General features: G+C 32.7%; 11 protein-coding genes across 11 annotated transcripts; 7 read left to right on the plus strand and 4 right to left on the minus strand.

Annotated features, from left to right (window-relative positions):
• Positions 1–5: 5 nt before the first annotated feature.
• Positions 6–2,249, minus strand: PRD1 (metalloendopeptidase; the record flags this gene model as incomplete). Its single annotated transcript, XM_003685872.1, has 1 exon — positions 6–2,249. One exon carries the CDS (start codon positions 2,247–2,249, stop codon positions 6–8), a length of 2,244 nt encoding a protein of 747 aa, XP_003685920.1.
• Positions 2,250–3,143: 894 nt separating this feature from the next.
• Positions 3,144–3,404, plus strand: MIC10 (Mic10p; the record flags this gene model as incomplete). The annotated part of the gene is made up of 1 exon (XM_003685873.1): positions 3,144–3,404. One exon carries the CDS (start codon positions 3,144–3,146, stop codon positions 3,402–3,404), a length of 261 nt encoding a protein of 86 aa, XP_003685921.1.
• Positions 3,405–3,672: 268 nt separating this feature from the next.
• On the minus strand, positions 3,673–4,023 carry ADF1 (Adf1p; the record flags this gene model as incomplete). The annotated part of the gene is made up of 1 exon (XM_003685874.1): positions 3,673–4,023. One exon carries the CDS (start codon positions 4,021–4,023, stop codon positions 3,673–3,675), a length of 351 nt encoding a protein of 116 aa, XP_003685922.1.
• Positions 4,024–4,428: 405 nt separating this feature from the next.
• Positions 4,429–5,379, plus strand: KRR1 (ribosome biosynthesis protein KRR1; the record flags this gene model as incomplete). Its single annotated transcript, XM_003685875.1, has 1 exon — positions 4,429–5,379. The coding sequence occupies one exon, from the start codon at positions 4,429–4,431 to the stop codon at positions 5,377–5,379; it is 951 nt and encodes a 316-aa protein (XP_003685923.1).
• Positions 5,380–5,885: 506 nt separating this feature from the next.
• On the plus strand, positions 5,886–8,783 carry MRC1 (chromatin-modulating protein MRC1; the record flags this gene model as incomplete). Its single annotated transcript, XM_003685876.1, has 1 exon — positions 5,886–8,783. One exon carries the CDS (start codon positions 5,886–5,888, stop codon positions 8,781–8,783), a length of 2,898 nt encoding a protein of 965 aa, XP_003685924.1.
• Positions 8,784–8,942: 159 nt separating this feature from the next.
• VAC17 (Vac17p) lies at positions 8,943–10,565 on the minus strand (the record flags this gene model as incomplete). Its single annotated transcript, XM_003685877.1, has 1 exon — positions 8,943–10,565. The coding sequence occupies one exon, from the start codon at positions 10,563–10,565 to the stop codon at positions 8,943–8,945; it is 1,623 nt and encodes a 540-aa protein (XP_003685925.1).
• A 1,636-nt stretch (positions 10,566–12,201) lies between these two features.
• On the plus strand, positions 12,202–13,275 carry CHA1 (L-serine/L-threonine ammonia-lyase CHA1; the record flags this gene model as incomplete). The annotated part of the gene is made up of 1 exon (XM_003685878.1): positions 12,202–13,275. The coding sequence occupies one exon, from the start codon at positions 12,202–12,204 to the stop codon at positions 13,273–13,275; it is 1,074 nt and encodes a 357-aa protein (XP_003685926.1).
• Positions 13,276–14,500: 1,225 nt separating this feature from the next.
• On the plus strand, positions 14,501–14,908 carry TPHA0E04055 (homeobox domain-containing protein; the record flags this gene model as incomplete). The annotated part of the gene is made up of 3 exons (XM_003685879.1): positions 14,501–14,563; positions 14,619–14,780; positions 14,879–14,908. The coding sequence occupies 3 exons, from the start codon at positions 14,501–14,503 to the stop codon at positions 14,906–14,908; spliced, it is 255 nt and encodes an 84-aa protein (XP_003685927.1).
• A 54-nt stretch (positions 14,909–14,962) lies between these two features.
• On the minus strand, positions 14,963–15,714 carry HMLALPHA2 (homeodomain mating type protein alpha2; the record flags this gene model as incomplete). Its single annotated transcript, XM_003685880.1, has 2 exons — positions 14,963–15,596; positions 15,653–15,714. 2 exons carry the CDS (start codon positions 15,712–15,714, stop codon positions 14,963–14,965), a joined length of 696 nt encoding a protein of 231 aa, XP_003685928.1.
• A 313-nt stretch (positions 15,715–16,027) lies between these two features.
• Positions 16,028–16,615, plus strand: HMLALPHA1 (transcriptional co-activator mating type protein alpha; the record flags this gene model as incomplete). Its single annotated transcript, XM_003685881.1, has 1 exon — positions 16,028–16,615. One exon carries the CDS (start codon positions 16,028–16,030, stop codon positions 16,613–16,615), a length of 588 nt encoding a protein of 195 aa, XP_003685929.1.
• A 2,907-nt stretch (positions 16,616–19,522) lies between these two features.
• Positions 19,523–19,990, plus strand: TPHA0E04090 (uncharacterized protein; the record flags this gene model as incomplete). Its single annotated transcript, XM_003685882.1, has 1 exon — positions 19,523–19,990. One exon carries the CDS (start codon positions 19,523–19,525, stop codon positions 19,988–19,990), a length of 468 nt encoding a protein of 155 aa, XP_003685930.1.
• Between the last annotated feature and the right edge of the window lie 343 nt (positions 19,991–20,333).

The following is a 20,333-nucleotide window of genomic DNA, read 5'->3' on the forward strand; positions in this document are numbered from 1 at the left end:
CATAATCATTGCAAACCTAATTCCTTCAAGAACGCCTCCTTTGATGGTTCTCTACCTAAAAATTCTTTTAAGTTATCATTGGTTTCTCTGATACCACCCCTTGCTAGAATAATATCTCTGTATTCAATGCCAGATTTTGTGTTTAATGGATCTTTAGCAAATTTGGAATAATACATGTCTGTGGCAAAAACTTCAGCCCACATGTATCCATAATAACCAGCTGAGTAGGAGTCAGACATAATATGACCAAACGAATCGTAACCTTTATTCATCTCATCGCCGTTTTCAACAAGAGATATCTCTTCTCTTAAACCATTCCATAACTGTACTAAATCCATGTTATCGATTTGATTATCATCGGTAGTTGTGTGTACTTTCATATCAAATAAACCAAAATGTAGCTGTCTTAAAGCAAATAATGCACCATTAACATGTTTGGTGGCAATTAAAGACTCTAATAATGACTCTGGAATCTTTTCACCTGTTTTGTAGTGTTTGGATAATGATAATAATTCATTCTTGTTCCATGTCCAAAATTCTAACATTTGAGATGGAGCCTCAACAAAATCCCATGGAACAGCGCCTGGTCCATTGAATCTACCAATACCATTATTTCCAACTAAGTCATGGATACCATGGCCTAATTCATGGAAGAAAGTTGTGATTTCGTTATGTTTCAGCAAAGCTGGCTTGTCAGCAGTGGCTGCAGAGAAATTACAAACTAAAGCTGTTACGGGATAAATTCTTTTAGAGTCTTTATCAATATAAGAAGGAGCCATGCCAAAGTTAGCTGCGTGTCCGTATTTACCTTCTCTTGGATGCAAATCAAAATAGATCCAACCAACAAACTCAGGCTTGCTAGGGTCATCCATTTTCCAAACTGCTAATTGTTTAACATCGTCACCAGCCCAGGTTGATTTCAAATCCTTATCGGTCTCTTCAATAAATTTCAGATTCATTACAGTTTCATAAATTTTCAACATACCTTGGATTGTTGATTCAACTGGATAGTATTCGGAAATTTTCTCTAAATCGACGTTGAATTTATCCTTTAAATATTTGTTATCATAATAACGATGATCCCAGATATAGTAGTGATCATCATAGGCCATATTTAATTCTTGAGCCTCTGTCTTTTTAATTGCTTTTAGGACTTCTATTTCTTTTTCAGCTAAAGGCTTTAATTTATCCTTTAAATCTACCAAGAATTCCATGACAGTCTCTTGGTTCTTAGCCATTTTAATATCTAAATTATAGTTAGCATAAGTATCATAACCTAATATTTTACCTAATTGATATCTTAATTTCAACGTATCAATGAATAATTTTTCATTTTCTGGTACTTTGTTCTGATCAGCATTAAATGCAATTTTTCTTGTATTTGGATTCTTAGCAGTTTTCAACACAGGGAAAATATCTGGGTATTTAAAAGTCACTTTAAATTTTTGTTCACCAGTTTGTTCATCTGTATAAGTTTCGAATTGCTTCATAACATCATCAGAGACACCTTCTAACTCTTCTTTAGTGAATGCAACAAATTCATTTTGTTCACCTAAATTTTTCGAAAACTGTAAAGAATTTAAAGCTATCCTTTTTTTAATTTCTTTAATCTCATTCCTTTTCTCTTCACTTAAATTTAAACCTGAACGTACGTAATCTTTGTGACATTTTTCCACGTATTTGAATATTTCATAGTCTTTTGGGGTTGCTGTCTTCAAATCATTATATTTTTTGTTATCTTTAAGGTCATTGAAAATCTTATCGAATTGTTTGAACATATCGTATCTTAAAGAGATTTCAATATCAAAATTTGTAATCAATTCTGTTGCCTCCAATGATGCATCTCTAATCAATTTATCCTTTGAAACGTGTTGTAAGAAAGTAAGTTGGTTAATAGCAAGAGAATTTTCATTTTCAAAATTAATTGATGGAATCACAAAATTTTCAATTGATGGATTTTCAATGGCTACCATAGCATTATAGAAATCATTTGAAGTGTCAATTATTTTCTTAGCGTCTGATAAGATTCTTTCTGGTGAAAAATCCCATTTTGGACTCAATTGTGGTGCAATAAAAGCAGCTTCATTCATTTTAACCTGTGATGCAGTATAAAATCTCAATCCTTGGTTGTTTTGATGATATATTCCAATAGCCACTGCAGGGATAGCCACTAACGATAATAATATACTTTTATTCTTAAATGATTTCCCTATGCCCGACTTAATAATTGGTGATAGAAATTGAATCATTCAGTCTTAAAAAGTGAATTTAAACGTATCACACAGTTTACCAAAAATACAAATAACTAATCGAGCCATAAGGGAACAAAATCTGATTACAGATCCAAACAATTGAATTAATAGTCAATGTTATATATATATATATAAATAATATAATATGATGTTGTTGCATTGTGTGTTTTTGCCACACAAAGTACAACGAACACGGCGCTACCATGTTTGTGGACCTCAGTCGTCTCTCTGTCTCTGTGGGTGCCAGGAACCCAAAAGGTAACCCGATGGGACCAGATGGCATGGGATGTTTCCTCAGTTCCAACGTCAACAATTCTGTTCATGCATTCACCAGTGTGTTCATCTTGGGTCCCATAAAAAATAGTATATCATTTATATTATCTATGTTGTTTCACGGAACGGTCTTGGCATGCATTTATACTGCCCCTTTCCCAAGCTAATCCGTTTTTAACTTCATGCCAAGACAGACAGAACTACTGCATAGACGCACTTCTCTTAAACATGGATATCCTCAACCACGCTGAACAACTCTAAACCACTCCCAACCCTCCCACCATCGACACCACCACTGTGTCGCTAAAACAGCCAATCACCGCTGTCGTGAGCTTAGTCACCCGGACACAGCACCATATACCCAATCCTTTCCTTTAGCATATCTTGTCTTTCCCGTCAACAAACAGACCAAGACCTTGTTATACGTTACCTAATGTTACTTGATAACTATAAGATTAACTGATAAACTCATTTAGTCAAGCTGGTTTATATAGTGTATTCTGTATAGATGTACATATATTATGTCCCTTTTTCATCTGCTTTCTTTCTCTTCTTGACGGTGTGGTGGTTAACAATCGATCGGAAAGAAACTATACTACTTCGATATAAATCTCAGATATGTCTGAACAAAAAAATAACAATAACCTTGAATTGACGTCTCCAAAATCCATTCTAAATGATAAATGGGATGTTGTATTGTCTAATATGTTGGTCAAAACGGGTCTAGGCTTCGGTGTAGGTGTGGTCACTTCGATCCTATTATTTAAACGTCGTGCTTTCCCTGTATGGCTAGGTATTGGATTTGGTGTGGGCAGAGGCTATTCAGATGGCGATGCTATCTTCCGTTCTGCTGCTGGTTTAAGATCAACGAGGATATAAGTACAAGTTTAAATCTCATAAAAGTAAAAGAAAAAAAATGACACGAGATTTTATGTACATACAACATATATATATGTATATATGGGGTCCATCAAAATGGAAAGCTGCTGTGAGATATTATTATTACTATAGTTCTAACCTTTTTTTAAATATTCAATGTATATACACACATCAATCAATCAATAAATCATATCTTTAAAACAAAAAAAAGCTTATAACGTACCCTATTAATCCATGACTCTATGTTTGTCCTGATATATGACTAATTCTATAATGAAAAGCCAGACATCATCTCGATCTGCTGTAAAAGACTAGCGTTTGTCTCTTTTTTCTTACTTTCAATCTTCTCTATAAGTTGACGATCCTTCAAGTTATCCTTGGCCAAAGTCTTGGCTTCTAATACACTAGTCTGTTTCTCTCTTTTCTTACCGTTGAGTGCATTCAATGCATTGATATCGTCACTGGAAATCACCTCCAACTTGTTGAGCTTTTCAACTTTATGTTTAGTGCTCTTCCTCACCTGCGATGATAATTTACCCTTTATGTTCTTGCGATCCTTAACATTCTTACCATTATTCCTGAATGATTTCTTAATGTTGTTACTTTTACCTTTGGCCATTGTCAGCCGTTGTGTGCCACCTGAATACTACGTCTATCGTTTCCACTTACTGAGTCACTCAACAATAATGATGATAATCGTATTCCATAATCAAATATGTTCTTGCGAGTACATATTATGAACTATTTATTCTAATATCCTTTGTGTGTCTATTATAACGGTTTGCATTTCCAGGTTGGGGCATCAATCTTAGCGTCTCTCTGTTGCGTGGAACGTTACGGACGAAAATTTTTTATTCAAATTTGAAATTGCGATGCTCATCTCATTATTATATACATAATCATTTAGATAAAAATGAATGTATATAAACATATACATCTTTATGTGCTTTTGCTCCTGAATCTATTGTGTTAGTCAGTAGCTTCTCAGAAGAACAGTAATCAGAGACATTTACTATTGCGAAAAATGGTTTCCACTCATAATAAGGAGAAACCTTGGGATACAGAAGATATTGATAAATGGAAACTTGAAGACTTTAAACCAGAGGATAATGCTTCAGGCATGCCTTTTTCTGAAGAGTCAAGCTTCATGACATTATTTCCTAAGTATAGAGAGGTCTATCTTAAGTCAGTCTGGAAGGATGTCACTAAAGCGCTGGACAAGCACCATGTTGCGTGCACTTTGAATTTGGTAGACGGTTCCATGACTGTTAGCACCACCAGAAAAACTTATGATCCATATATCATTTTGAAGGCTCGTGATTTGATTAAATTACTAGCCCGTTCCGTGCCATTCCCTCAGGCTGTTAAAATTCTAGACGATGACATGGCTTGTGACGTTATTAAGATTGGTAACTTCGTCACTAATAAAGAAAGATTTGTCAAGAGAAGACAACGTTTAGTTGGTCCAAACGGTAACACTCTGAAAGCTTTAGAATTATTAACTAAGTGTTATATATTGGTCCAAGGTAACACCGTGAGTGTAATGGGTCCATTCAAAGGGTTGAAAGAAATCCGTCGTGTTGTTGAAGATGCCATGAGAAATGTCCATCCTATTTACCATATTAAAGAATTGATGATCAAAAGAGAACTAGCAAAGAAACCTGAACTAGCTAATGAAGATTGGTCAAGATTCTTACCAATGTTTAAGAAGAGAAACGTCGCCCGTAAGAAGTCCAAGAAACCAAAGAGAGAAAAGAAGGTTTACACTCCATTCCCACCTTCTCAATTACCTAGAAAGGTTGATTTGGAAATTGAAAGTGGTGAGTATTTCCTAAGTAAGAAAGAAAAAGAAGTGAAACGTTTACACGAACGTAGAGATCAACAAGCTGAAAAACAAGCTGAAAAGGATATTGAAAGAAGTAAAAATTATATTGCACCAAAGGAAGAGAAATATGTAAGCTCTATCGAGAAATAATCAATTAGTCACTAACAATGACAAATGAACTCTGATGAAATATAATCTTCAAACTCACAATATCTATCTACTTAATAAAATACTAGATAGGACATATATATGAATATAACTAGCATTTAACATTACAATAAACAGTAATCTGTTTTATAACTTATTACACTGTATTATTTCCTTATTACATATGAACTACAACCACTACTAGTTATCTAAAAGTCATATTTATCTTCCTTATTAATACTTTTTACTAAGCTCATCGCTATATCCTTTATGAAATAGCATCACTTGCATACCTTGGCACATTTCGAACGCGTTAATCTAAATTGCAATAATAATAACCTAACGCGATGCAATTGTATATATGAAGATGTATCTATACAAATACTTTATAAAAGTATATATTAGATGACATCTATGATTCTTATTTGAAACAATAAAACTAGATAAGTTCATAGAATTGTATTGGTATAATACAATTAGCATAAAAGTAAAGCTTTTTGTTGGTTAAAATGGACTCGTTATTTGATCAATTGAATCATTTTAAGAAAAAAAGAACTACATATGATAAGATCCCACATGATTTGCTGGAAGAAGAACAAGAATCAGAAGACATTTTAAAGAATAAAACTGCAAAAGAAATATCGCAACTGGATGGAGGTATATTGTTTGGGAATTCTATTTTAGGCCAGATAAGAAATAGATTGAATAACATTGATAATGAAGATAAAGACAAAGGCAAGGAAGCCAGTGAAAGTATAACCTCAAAAGACAACGAGCAGGATTCTACACAAATTTTCCCACAGACTCAAATAATAAATAACCTATATGATGGAGGTGAGGATCTAGAAAATGAGATATTCCATAATTCTTTCAAAAAAACTCAGATCATAACGGATAATATACTAATAGAGACAAATACAAATGATAAGTCTACTCAATATGAAAAAACTCAGGTTATTACAATAAATGAACGCCTATCGGACAAACCATTAGACGTTGTTAATAATACACAAACTGTTTTAGTTATAGAAAATACGCAACCATTGCCAAGTGAAATTAAAACTCAGGTGGTTAATGAAGTAAATTCGGCATTACCAGTCACACAACCTACTCAGACTATTGTAGCAACACAAGCAAATGAAGTTACATATGATACTCAAGAACTGATGCCTACAGTAGATGATGTTGCAATGAGGAGTACGGGACTTAAGATAACAGACATTGAGAAAGAGTTGGAAGAGGAACAAAGACTTGCAAAAGAAACAGAATTTGGAACCGAATTTAAGTTCAAAGAGAGCGAATCTAAGATATCAAAAAAATTCTCGAAAGAGGACTTTTTAAATCATTTTGATGACTCTAGTTCTTCTGAAGATGAAACGTCAAAAAATGAAAAAGGTCCAAATGTTGATAAGTCGGAAGTACTTCATCCTGACAATAAATCGAAAACTCTTTTAAAGGTTAAATCCATTAACGGGTTAGGAAACTATGAACATAATTTGAGAAGAAAAGCAAATAACGAACAAATCATTGAATTCTCAGAAAGTGATGAAGATAGTGATACAAATATTTCTCCATCATATGCATCTAAGGCAGTTATTCTTAATATCAGAGCAAATAAATCTAAACAGCAACCAAAAGTTAGTCAAAAAAGTGATCAAACTACTTTATTGATGTTGTATAATAATTTAAAAAGAGCAAGTAAAGAACAAATTGTCTCGTATCAGAAGGAGCTGATGGAGAAAAAAGGTATTAATTTAGAGGAATTGGAAAAAGAGAACGAGATAGTAGAAAATTTATTAGAGCAAGAAATTGCAAGAAACCAAAAAATAAGACAAAGAGAAAAGCAAAAACAGAAGAAAGAGAACCAAGATGATTTGAATAGTAATCCAGAGGAGTTTGATTTAAGTGCCAATGAGTTAGAAGATTCTGATATTCCAGGAAGTGACTTTGCTGAAAGCAACAATAATTCTGAAAAAGATGATGAGGAAGAGGAAAATGATGAGGAAGAGGAAGATGAACAGGAAGATGCTCCAAAATCAACTGTGGATGAAGAAGATGAAGGCTTTGCCATAGGCAAAAGAAAGCATAAAAAGACAGAAATAGTAGATGATTCTGATTCTGAAATAGAGGCACAGATAGTAGACTCTAAAGAAATAATAACCGCTAATACGATAGACTTGGGTCATTATGGAGATAATATCATTCAACAATCCCGAGAAACATTGAATGAAACGGAGGAATCAGATGAAGAAGACGAGGAACGTTATAATGCAATTATCAGTGAAGGTATAAGAAAACAAAAAGAGTTGGAAAAAAGAGAAGCAAAGAGATTAAAGGAAATGAAGACTTCTGGGGTATCTAAAATGTTTGAAGTCGAAGCTGAAGAATCTGAAGATGAATGGCATGGTATCGGTGGTGTTGATAGTGATTTTTCCGACGCATATGATTCAGAAGTAGAGAAGATGATCGATGATTACAGCAGACAGAATTTTAATCCCAGTGAGATTAGAGAAATGCTTGCCAAAGAAAATAAGGAAACGGATTTAGCTTTGGTTAACAAAATATTATACGATATAAAAAATGGTGGATTTCGGACAAGAAAAAGACGTGATCGGGACCTTGAATTTAGCGATGACGACGACGACGACTTGAAAGCATACAGAGCGAAACGCAGAGCTTTAATGAGAGAGAAACGTCTTGATATTGAAGGAGATAAAAAGATAGTAAAAAATCCAAAATCTAAAGCTTTCTTTGAAAGTATTGTAGATGATATTATTGAAACTAAAAATCCTTTTGATGATATGAATACCAGCATAGAACAAATAGTTGAAAAGGAAACACCGACAGTTGACATTGATAATGATGAAAAGTTGGCTACGAATGTAACAAAGAAAAAAAAGAAAATTGTTATCTCTGAGGAATTTGTACAGAGAAGTCTTTCTTTCCTGAATTCTTGTAGAGAACAAGATGAATTTGAAATAAATAATCAGCATAATGGTGGCGAAAAGGCTACTTCGACTGCTGATCTTTATACATTGAAACGTTACAGTTCAATCAAAACTCTCCAATCAGTAACCAGCTCACGTTCGAGTTCAATTGCATCAAATTTAAATGAACAACCATCTCAAAGTAGTGGATCATTATTTAATGACCTAAGGAAAACATCCGTTTTAAATTCATTTAGCTCTGATGTTGACATTAATTCAAAATTTAAGGAAGGTACAAAATCCGTTAAAGTATCAAATGCATATAAAACTGTTGGTAGTGCTCGTGCATCCATTACTTATATGGGTACTTCTAGAAGACTAGTTGCTCCTAAAAAAAGTAGACTGACAACATCTTCTAAAGCAAATAGCAGAACAACACCAAGCAGACTATTTGACAATCAAGAAGGTAGTTTTGAGTAATGTAAAAGTTCATATTCTATAAATTATTCTCATATACCAATAAAAATAGATTCATAGATTGTTATTGTTATTACTATTATTATATATGTAGTCTTATGTAGTCTAATGTTTATATGAGATGAAATGTACTCCTCAGGAATATTATTACAGGGTTAAGTTTTAGAAAAGTAATTTAATTTCAGTATTTAACGCATCATGTAGTTCATTGTAAGAGACTCTTTCCTTTATAATGGGGTTTGTTATGTTCTGTTTTGTGATATCATGAGAATTACTTCTAATAAATGGGAAAGTATATGCATTTTGGGTATTTATTGATGTCACTTTTATTCCAGTGGATCTATCACATAATTTTTTTCCCACTTCTGAGCTGATTATATTAGAACCACTGGTGTTTTTTCGATGAAAAGTTGATGAACTAGACATTGATGAGAACAAACCCCAATTCTCAAAAAAATATTTACTGCTATTTGAATTTGAAGTAGTGGGTGCCTTTAATTGTTCTGGCTTATCGGCAAACTTACTTAACAATTCTCTAGAAGTTACGCCTCTAGTTGAAGAAGTTAGCGGGAGTTGTAAATTTTTATTAGGACTCTCATTTTTACCATCAGATAAGAAAGGTTCAATATTTGTTGATGTAGTCGAAACAGATGCAACTGTAGGTCTGTAAAATGATGAAAATATGAATCGGTCATAGAAATTAGAGCCTACATTTTTATAAAAAGTATTTTCAAGTTTCGTTGACAGTATACTCTCATGTGAATTACACCTCCTCAAGTGGCTTTTCTTTCCTTCATTATTTCCTGAGTTGTTATTTTTATCTAATTGAATGGAATTCGAGAGTATGTAATCGTCTAATGGTTCATTGGTTATGCATGGAAGATGACTGGATGAAATTACGGTTTCTTGATCGGAATTATTTTCTATCAATTCAGTGTTTATGCTAGCGTCTACTGTTGGATTGAATTCATTGTAATTAGTGTTGGTAGTTGTGTCTACATAGTCTTCAAATAATGAAATTGAAAATCTTTGTTTATTTTTAAATAAAGAATCATATGCGGCATCATTTTTTTTTCGATATTCACGATTACTTCTTTTATTTGATTTAGATTTTGAATTTAATCCAGTATCATAGGATATAGCATTTCGTAAAACTTTATACTTCTTGTCGATAAGTTGAGGAGATGCATCACTATCATCTTTTATCATTAGTTTTCCACCAATTCCATTTGTCGTCAAACTTATTCTAGTTTCCTTTCCAAACGTTACAGATTTCTCTTTATTTTTTAATTCCAATTCTTTTGACATTCTCTTCTCATGTTTTGCTACTACTTTTAATGGTTTTAAGTTCATTGATTCCATTGAACTACTCCTAGTTGATGTTTTCGGCGGAGAGTGTTTATCTAGTTTACTTGAAGCAGCTAGTTGATTCAACTTTTCTCTTATATTTTGAAACTCAAAGACTAACTCTTCTATATTTCTGTGATCCAAGTTGAACTTGTTGACGTTATTTTTTTCAGAGTTCAATTTGTCTCTAATGAACTCTGATCTCACATACAATGAATTTAGTTGGGACATGTAAAGATCATAAGTGCTCCTAAGTGCATTCAATGCTTCGTTTGAATCTTTAGTTTTATTCCCCGTATCTGTTGCAGTTCCAAACCTGTGATCATTATGTTGTTGTTGTTGCCTTAGTATCCAAAGATCCAGCTGTAGTATAGCTTCTTGCGATCTAATTAATAGTTTTTCTGATAATTCTTCTAAATTTGAATTCAAAGAATGCATACTAAAGGAGGAATAGAAATGCACTGTTATATTCTTTTTTTTCCCAGCTACAAATGAATGACTTGGTATTATTATATGAGCGAAGAGATGGATTTCAAAATATATATGAATACATATAACTAAAAAACTCTTGATTGTTATGTGATGGAACTAGTTGGTTGTATGTGTGTTATTGGTATAACATTGAAAACTTAGTCACCAATAAAAGACATATATAAATATCTCTTTAATAATAGTCTTCATCCAATGTAATTAAAGAGACTACGAGTGTTCGTAACCAGGTTCCTTGTATATTGTGTTGTATTGTGTATTGTATTGTGAGCAGATCAGATCAGATCTGTGAATTGAAAAATGTAAATAAAAGAAAAAGGATTACGACAGAATGAAGACGAGATGGGAAAACTGGGAAATCATTATCGTATAAAGTGATCCCGAAGTTAGACAGTTCAAGCCATATCCATCACAGCGAGCGAGCGAGAGAAACATACAATATAAGGCCACAAGTTTACAAGTCTACAATGTACAGTATACAACATATAAACGCAATTGTCAACCACTGGAAACCTCTTGATAGCAAGGGTCTTTGCATTGTAGAATACACAGACTTCAAGCACCTCGCACTCACCCATTCACTAACCAGATAACATACATTATCTATCAACGAACTACCGTTGTATCTTTACCTTTCATCGTCAAAGTTGACAGTTTGTCTGTTGTTCATGCAAACACTTTCAAGCGGTGAGACACCGAGACACCGAGACAGTAGATGGTGTTTTGTGTTGCATGAAACTCCAAATCTCTGTGTGTCTTTGAAAGCGCTCTCTTTTTCCAGGAGCGCGCGAGAGGGTTCGTGGTGGAAGGGACGGAGATGTAAAACGTGAAAAATAAACAAACCGATAAGGTGGAGATTGAATTCCACGCTGTGTTTTGTTTTGTTTTGCTTGTTTTTATGTGTATGTGCGTATGTATGCGATGGGTTGGAGTTGAACCTGGTTGACACTATGCGTCCTTTTGGGGCGAACAAAGAAGCGATGAGGTGGAGTTTAATTTCCTGACGATAGAGAAGACGATAAGACAAGCGGATGTGATGAGATGAGCTGATAAGAAGAGTAGGGTTTTGTTGTGTGTGTGTGTGTATGTCTTCTATCATTAAAGCTAAATAGTACACAATAGTTAAAGGGTAATGGCGGTGATGGGTGGAGTTTAATGCACACTTCTGGTTATCATTAACCAGTGTGCTTGTCGTCTGTTTAAACTAAAACTACTCTCTTGATAAGAATTGAATATTCTTGACCTCAAATTTAACTTTCTTGTTACTAGTTTCCTCTATAATATTCTTTTTTGGCAAAGGAAATTCATCTCAGTTAAGCTCATCTCATTGCAAGTGTTTTTAAAATGGCATAGTCACTCATCTCAGTATTGTGCATAAGAACAACAAAAGTCATGCATGGTCTTTTCCGATGTTGGAAAAGATATATAAAGGATCAATGAATTTTGAAATGTGTCTGTGTTTGATCTTCCATTAATATGTTTTATTCTTATCTGTTATTCTTATTCTCATACTTTAAAGTACATATATACCATATTGTAAATTATAAGCTGGAAACTATAATAACAATAAGCTATATATTCTGACATGTCTCAAGTCTATAATAAAACGCCATTACTAAGACACTTATTCCCTGGTAAGAATTTACCACAAGTTTTTTTAAAATATGAATGTTTTCAACCAAGTGGCAGTTTCAAAAGTAGAGGGATTGGTAATTTAATTCAATCAACTTCGCTTGAAATTCAAAAAAATTCAAAAAAATCACCGGAGGTATTTTCAAGTTCTGGTGGTAATGCAGGTCTGGCCGCTGCAACTGCTTCAAAAATGTTATCATTACCTTGTACTGTTGTAGTACCAACAGCTACAAAATTAAGAATGGTCGAAAAAATTAAAGCCACTGGTGCTAATGTCATTGTTAAGGGTAACCATTGGAAAGAAGCCGATACTTATTTAAAGACAAACGTTTTGAGTAATATAGATAAAAAATTGATTGAACCAATTTATGTTCATCCATTTGATAATAAAAAAATTTGGGAAGGTCATGCTACTATGATTGATGAAATAGTAGAAACTTTTGGCCAACAACATATCCCAATAGAAAAAGTAAAAGCGATTGTATGCAGTGTTGGTGGGGGTGGTCTATATAATGGTATTATTCAAGGTTTAGAGAAACATGATTTAGCTACAAAAATCCCAGTTGTAGGTGTAGAAACTTTAGGTTGTCATGTCTTCAATACATCTTTAAAAATGGGTAAAGTTATCCAATTTGAAAAAATAAACACTATTGCAACTTCTCTTGGTACAGCAAATATTTCTAATCAAACTTTCGAATACGCAAAGAAATATAACACGAAGTCTATTGTTGTAGATGACTTAAAAGTCGTCGAAACTTGTTTGAAGTTTACTAGAGACAGCAATATGGTCGCAGAACCAGCTTGTGGTGCTGCATTACATATGGGTTATAATATGGACATACTAGAAAAATCATTAGGCAAAAAGTTAGCAACTGACGATATAGTATTAATCATTGCATGTGGTGGGTCCTCTAATACCGTTCAAGAATTAGAAGCTTCATTAACTGAGTTAAAGAATAAATCAAATGAAAAAGAAAATTACTCGATTTTCCATTCATTGAGGTTCCAACTTACACTCAACAATTAAAATCTATATAAAAATAATTTTTGAAACATATAAAATATGTATTCTTTTTATGTACATCGCATTATATATTTATTAGTGAAAGGTTTTTGCATTTATTCTCATTATCTAAGTTTTTAACGTCACATTTTTCTAAAGTTGACATAGTTATCCGAATTCATACCGTCCGAATATTACCGAAAAATTATAAGCGTCACAAAACGTTACATAGTGTCGGTACAAACCATACGGAACAATCAAAAGATAGTACTTAATATAAGCATGGCTGTTAATCACATTATTAACTATTCAACTACTCTACTTGTTATCTTATTATAGTTACTAAAGGAATATTAAATATATCAGTGATGTTGACCCACACCATAGTATATCTATAAATACTATACTCTGTAGTAAGTTAATTGAGGTTGCGTAGGCTTTTAACCAGTTCCCATAATTCTGATTTTATGAATGGGAACTGGGCCATGTGGAATCGAAAAGGATAAGTGTTGATGGGATAAGGCATGAATACAAGGGAGTTGTTGGGGAGTTGGGTCGAGGGGAGATTGGATTAGTTATGTTTACGGAGGTTGTTAATATTTGGGATATGATAGTACATAAAGTGGTTGTGTTTGAGGGTCGATCTGAGGAGGGTCGACTTGAAATGTTGTTGGACGAGATTGTAGGGGAGGGATTGAACATTGGGATTAGCAAGATGATGAGAGAAGTGGAGAATATATTGCTGGGGGTAGCTTACAATCAACAGCAAGTGATTGATGTTGAAGCGACGGAAGCAGCGCATAAAGTGATCGACCTATTAAAGCAAAATTGTTTCTTACTGAAAGGAGAAGCGATCGCAGAAGTGTTTCAACAAGAAATAGGCGAGAGGTTATTCAATGAGCTGGTAAAACTCATCAAGAGATCAACCATCTCAACGCAAGGTGCTTTGTATTTAATATCTGATTTGAATCTTTACTATGATTTTATTACATATAAACTTAAACAAAAGAACATAGTGCCTTTATTTGCTGGACTTAAATCAATTGGGCAATTGTTTTTAATTTCTACCAACGACTCCAAAGAACTAGGAAAAATGATTGCGGCCGGTTCACAAGGGATCTTTTCCCAAGAAGAAATTTATGAATTTGTTCAAAGACGGAGCGATTGGTTTAAAGTGAAACGAGATGTAGAAAAAGCAATATATGGCTTAGATTGTATACTTATATAACATAAATAGATCAACCAACCAATGTCAATGTCAATCGAACTTACCTTAGAATCATTACAGAATGCTTGCAAAGATATACTCTCAGTATGTGTTGTGTTTTAATTCTTTTTTGTATATTTACTAACAAGAATAACAACAGATTTATAACGAATCCTCGAGTGACCATCGAAAAAAGTTTTTACCAAAGGAAGCACGTTTGTTTTTGGAACGAGTCTTTGAGAAGAAGCAGTCTTTAAATTCAAAAGAACGGGATGCTATAGCCAAAAAGTGTGGTCTAACTCCTCTACAAGTCAGAGTTTGGGTATGTATCGCTATCACAGCTCTATTTTTTCGTCCATAGATATCCTTTTTTTCTGCCTATTTATAACTATTTACTAACAACAGCAACATTCAAAACAGTTCATCAACAAGCGCATGAGGACCAAGTGAACTCAAGCACCAACCACTCCACATAATCCACAAATCCCTTCTAGATGCTGGACATTAAGAAGTAATTGTCTTATTATCACGTAGTAATGCTGACACCTCTGGTGATATCGTTATAGATTTCTCTTTTCTTCTTCTATTTGAGATCCAATTTTTAACCTGTATTCTTGATAGAGATGTCTTACTCATTAGTAATTTAATATTAATTTCATTTAGATATGGGTTTTTTCTGTGATCCATATACCAATCTTCTAAGTATTGCACATTTTTTTTAGGTAGTCTATGACCTCTATAGGATTTGTTATTCTTCTTATTATTATTCATCATATCTTGTGTTATTACATTAAATACAAGTATACTGTTTTTATCTTCATTGTCAGATGAGTTACAGCTTGAATTAGTTTCAGAATTATCACTGGTGCCAGACTCGTATTTGATAATTTCATTTTCTTTATTCTCTTTATCATTTTCTTGTTTACAACTTTTTACCATTAATGTTAATGTTGTACATAATTGATAAGTTGTTTTTACTAACATTATTTCTTCTTTCTTTAATTCTTGTTGTTTTACTACGGTAGTCAAATATAATAGTATATCCTGTAATTCTCTATGGTCAGCTTCTGTTAAATCAGTAATGGTATCTGGTAGTTTAGTGCATAAATTAGATAGTGTTATATTTATTTGTTGTAGTCTATATTTTAGTTAGTAAATTTTCTTCAAATAAAAATTAAATATAGTAATTCATACTTTTCTGTTAGATTATAATGTTGAGAGGGATTTAATAATTTGTTTATTGGGATTTTATTCATGATTTGTTAGTTGTTTTCTTATTTATTGTTATATTATTTATGATAGTATATTTAATTAAATATTGTTGTCTTTATATACTTTCCTAAATATCTCATATTATTTAGTTTTTATTTTTTACTATAAAGATCTAAGAGAAATTAATGCGCATCTGCTGTTTCATATTTTCTTAAGTGGAAAACCATGTAAAAATTTGCATCAATATTATTTAGGGAATGTTTAGTATATAAACAGCTTACTTGTTTCAGATTTATATAATCTTTTAATATACTTGATAAAATAATCACAAAACTCTAACAGTCTATAAATAAAATAATGTCTTCTGTTTCTACTTGGTCAAAACAACCACTATTCAAAGTTTCTTTGAATAAGAAAAGAATTAGAAGTATAAAGATTAAAACACATAAAAACAATGTCCAGTTAAAGAAGCAAAGATCTCATCAGTTTATAGCAGAGAATTTTAAGCTAAAGATACCTTATCCTCCCACATGTCTACTTAGGAGTATAGATGCTGAGTTACGTAGGATAGAGATTAAGAAGAGTATAGTAGCACAAGACGTTAATTCTTTATTTAATGTAGAGTTGACATGGGATGAAGATAATGTATTATCCGATGATGATATTAATGATGATATAGCGTATATAAACTACTCTTCAGAAGAAGAACTACTTTTTAAAAAGTCTTTGAACTCTTTTATTGCATTTAGAGCATATAATGCTCAATTTGGAAATGGCCTTAATCAACACCTACTATCTCATTTACTATCACTAGCTTGGCATTCAGCACCAGAACAACATCATGTTTGGGACGTCTTCGCGCAACAATTTAATTTTGTCAAGCCCAAGTGTGGGTTTGTGGAGTGGGTAGGGCAAACATATGAGCGGGAGTGGTGTACCGAATAATTAGATACGTGCGTGCTTTTTCAAAAAATGTTGCATTTCGTCTGTATCGACATCTTGTGGATCCTCGGAGGAAATGGCCTGCAACAATCCATCAAGCATAGCATCAACTTTATGCTCCTCAATCTTTAAACACAGAGACAACACTCTTCGAAATTTCCCTTCTAAATCACTCTGCTTCTCTTCGATCCCTTCCAGTATCCTACTAAGCTGCTCGTTGTATCTTTTTTCCTTCTTGTCATGTATTTTCCTTTATATTTAATTATTGTAGGTTCTACTTATGCTATTCTTGTTTTTCCTTCTTTTCTTTTTACAGTCTCATTCTGTTGCTATGGAGCGCTGACGTTTTTTCTTTTCTTTTTATTCTTGTCCCTGAATTCTCCTTTTTCTTCTGTTCTCAGATCCGTAATTGTTCCAACCGGAACAATTTTTTCTCCTCAGAAATAATATGTTTCGATTTCGGACGCCGCGCATAGGGGAAAGTTCTTCGTTACTAATCCGAAATGAAAAAGAGGGAATGTTGAGTCTATTTTTCTTGGCGGATAATCCACTGTGACATGCTTCTGAAGAATGTAATTGAATTCTATGGAATCTTGGATAATCAGGTTCAAAGAAGCTTTAATTATGGTAAATAGTATCTATAAAAAAATGTTTAAGAAATTTAATTACATCAATAATTTCGAGCTATCTCAAATAAGATTGTCGTATATTAGATTTTATTTGATTATTCATCGTTAAGAGTCAGTATTATATTATAATTCTCCGTGCGGATGTATATAAAATAAATGGTACATAAAATATACTAATTATACAAGTTGATTGAGACAGTTGATTTATTTTACATGGATGGAAAAACCCTGGTATTTATACCTCTGATTTCTGTCACGATCACAAACCATTTCATCTTCGAAAGACATGTTAAATATATTGAGTGATTTTAATTACCAATTGGATTGCGTTGTTTGCCTATTTCAGTTATACGAATAACAAATCATCACGAATGTGATATTTATATCCAACATTATCATCAAATTTTTTAGAAGCATAGGATTTTTTCTTGAGATGAATCCAATTAGCAGGATGTGCAGCAATATACTTTGAATTTTTTGGGATAAGACATTTTTATGTTTTTAATTGGTAAAGGGTGGTATTCCAGTAAGTTTTACTTAATATTCTATTTTTTGCTCACCAATAATATATATAGTTAATATCAATTATGAAACAATTCTCCTCAAATAAATAAATCACCTATTTATATTCAGTTATCTTAACAATTGTCATCTACAAAATATTGATTAAATCTCATTGAATCTTTCATCATATTATATAATGTTAGATATAAAGATTGTTGGATATAAAAATTGATGAAAATATTTGTATCTTTCCTAATTTGATTTAGTGTTTGACCAAATAGTATGACAAATACCTGAATTAGGAAAGAGTATATATAACTGACTCTTAACGATGGATAACCAAATAAAATCTAATATTAAACCAAAAACAACTAAAAGTATTGATAAACTCGAACAAATTATAATTTTAATTAATTTATTTACATTTTGGAAGATTCTTTGACATTACGAATAGATGGCAACTTTTTAAAATTTATGGAAATATCTTTATTAAATGTAAACAATAAATTCAAAAACTGTGCAAATGGTGGATAATTAATTGAACTTTGTTGAATGTTGAATATTAGATTTGTTAGTTATTAGATTTTATTTGATTATTCATCGTTAAGAGTCAGTATTATATTATAATTCTCCGTCGGGATCTATATAAAATAAATAATACATAAAGATACTAATTATACAAGTTGATTAAGACAGTTGATTTATTTTAGATGGATGGAAAAACCCTGGTATTTATACCTATGATTTCTGTCACCATCACGAAACCCTTTCATCTTCAAAAGACATGTCTGATATATTGAGTGATTTTAATTTCCACTTTGGAGTGTGACGTTTGCCTATTTCAGTTATACGAATAACAAACCATCACGAATGTGATATTTACTCTTTCCTAATTTAAGTATGTGTTATCCTATTTGGTCAAACACTAAATCAAATTAGACAAGATATAAATATTTTCAACAATTTTTATATCCAACAAAAAGGTAAATTTGCTGATTTCAAATACGTTCGACAATCGTTCAACAATGTTCTATTTAAACGTTCTGCAACGCCATGGGGTTGTGAGTCGTTAACTGGGGTATAAACGTAATTGATACCTAATCTGTCCCGAAATGATGTGACTGTTTTGTTGGTGAATTCCACTACCACTGCCGAATATTCATTGAAAAATGATGAGTCAACAAAAATTGATGAAAACTAAAGAGAAACATCAACCGTTAATAACCATGTGCCACATTCTCCCACCTTACCTTCTTAACCATTAGAAGATAACGGTGCACAAATGTATCATAGAAATCATATGGGAGAGTACATCCCAGTTAAAACGTACAAAAACCAAAGTGCTTTTCCAACATAATTTCCAGAAAGGCCACACTATCAAGCTTACCCAATTTCCTTTTATCAGGGTACAAATTCTACGCCATCCAATTGCACCCATAGGAAAGAATATTTCACACCACCGTCTCACCATTCTACTTATTTCTATCGTTCGATTCCTGATGTATTCAACACAAATATTCCATCGCGATTATTTTTTGTTTATAATACCAATGTATTTTACAAGTGGATTACAGGGTTACTTGACCACTTAGCCCAATACGGATATCAACATCTTATTCCACCATCACACGGGCAAATTAAACAACCTCCTTCCGAGCATGATATTGCAGGTCTCAACTCACTGTTTCAACACTTTGTTCCTTTTCAGTTCTATCCACAAGAACTACAAGATGCTTATAATAAAAGTTTAGATTCTTATCATATACTTCAAGAAGCCATGGCTCTAGCTAATACCGCTCACAGCTCCACTAATATTATGAATAAACTCAAAAACATAAATTATATTGGCAGTGAGCCTGCATTCATTTTCATTTCCATGATTCGTGAATTAATCAATCCAATTCGTCCTGAGGAATATTTTCACTTAGAACTAATTATTATTAATTACATACTAAACTCCTTAAACGGTGATTATGCTTCCATTAGAGATCACTTCTCACAGCCACCCCAATATACTATCGAAGATATCTTCGCATCCATCCGCAGCAAGTATGAATACATGAAAATGAACAAGAGTATCAACACCACCTCCACTTCTCAAACTGATACTTGTCACACCTGTTCCAGACCACTACATAAGAGAATCATTTGCCAATTAGGTAACAAATCCGGGCATAGTGCAAAAAACTGTTACCATCATAATTTTCAAACAATAATGTGTCACCTGTCAAAAACTAACTTTTAACTGAAGGTACGTGGCGAAGTTGATTATGCTCTTTTAACATCATCTACATCATTTGGTTATCACATTTATATGCCATCCAATCATCGTATTGTTGACACCACAAATTATTTTATACTCACACAACAAGAATACATTAACGACAAAAAACTTGTCAAACCACTCCAAAATTGATGAATTCATTAACGAGATGTTTCCTGTTGTCGATTAATCTGTTGAATAACGAAGATAACTATAATAAAAATGTGGGTTCACATTCCCAGTCTTCGATGTACAATGTTCCCGTTGATAGTTTTTTGACTACGAATACCGAATTCGATAATAATAACATTAATACCGATACAGC

Source organism: Tetrapisispora phaffii, chromosome 5 (assembly GCF_000236905.1).
Source record: "Tetrapisispora phaffii CBS 4417 chromosome 5, complete genome".
Classification (NCBI taxonomy): Eukaryota; Fungi; Ascomycota; class Saccharomycetes; order Saccharomycetales; family Saccharomycetaceae; genus Tetrapisispora; species Tetrapisispora phaffii.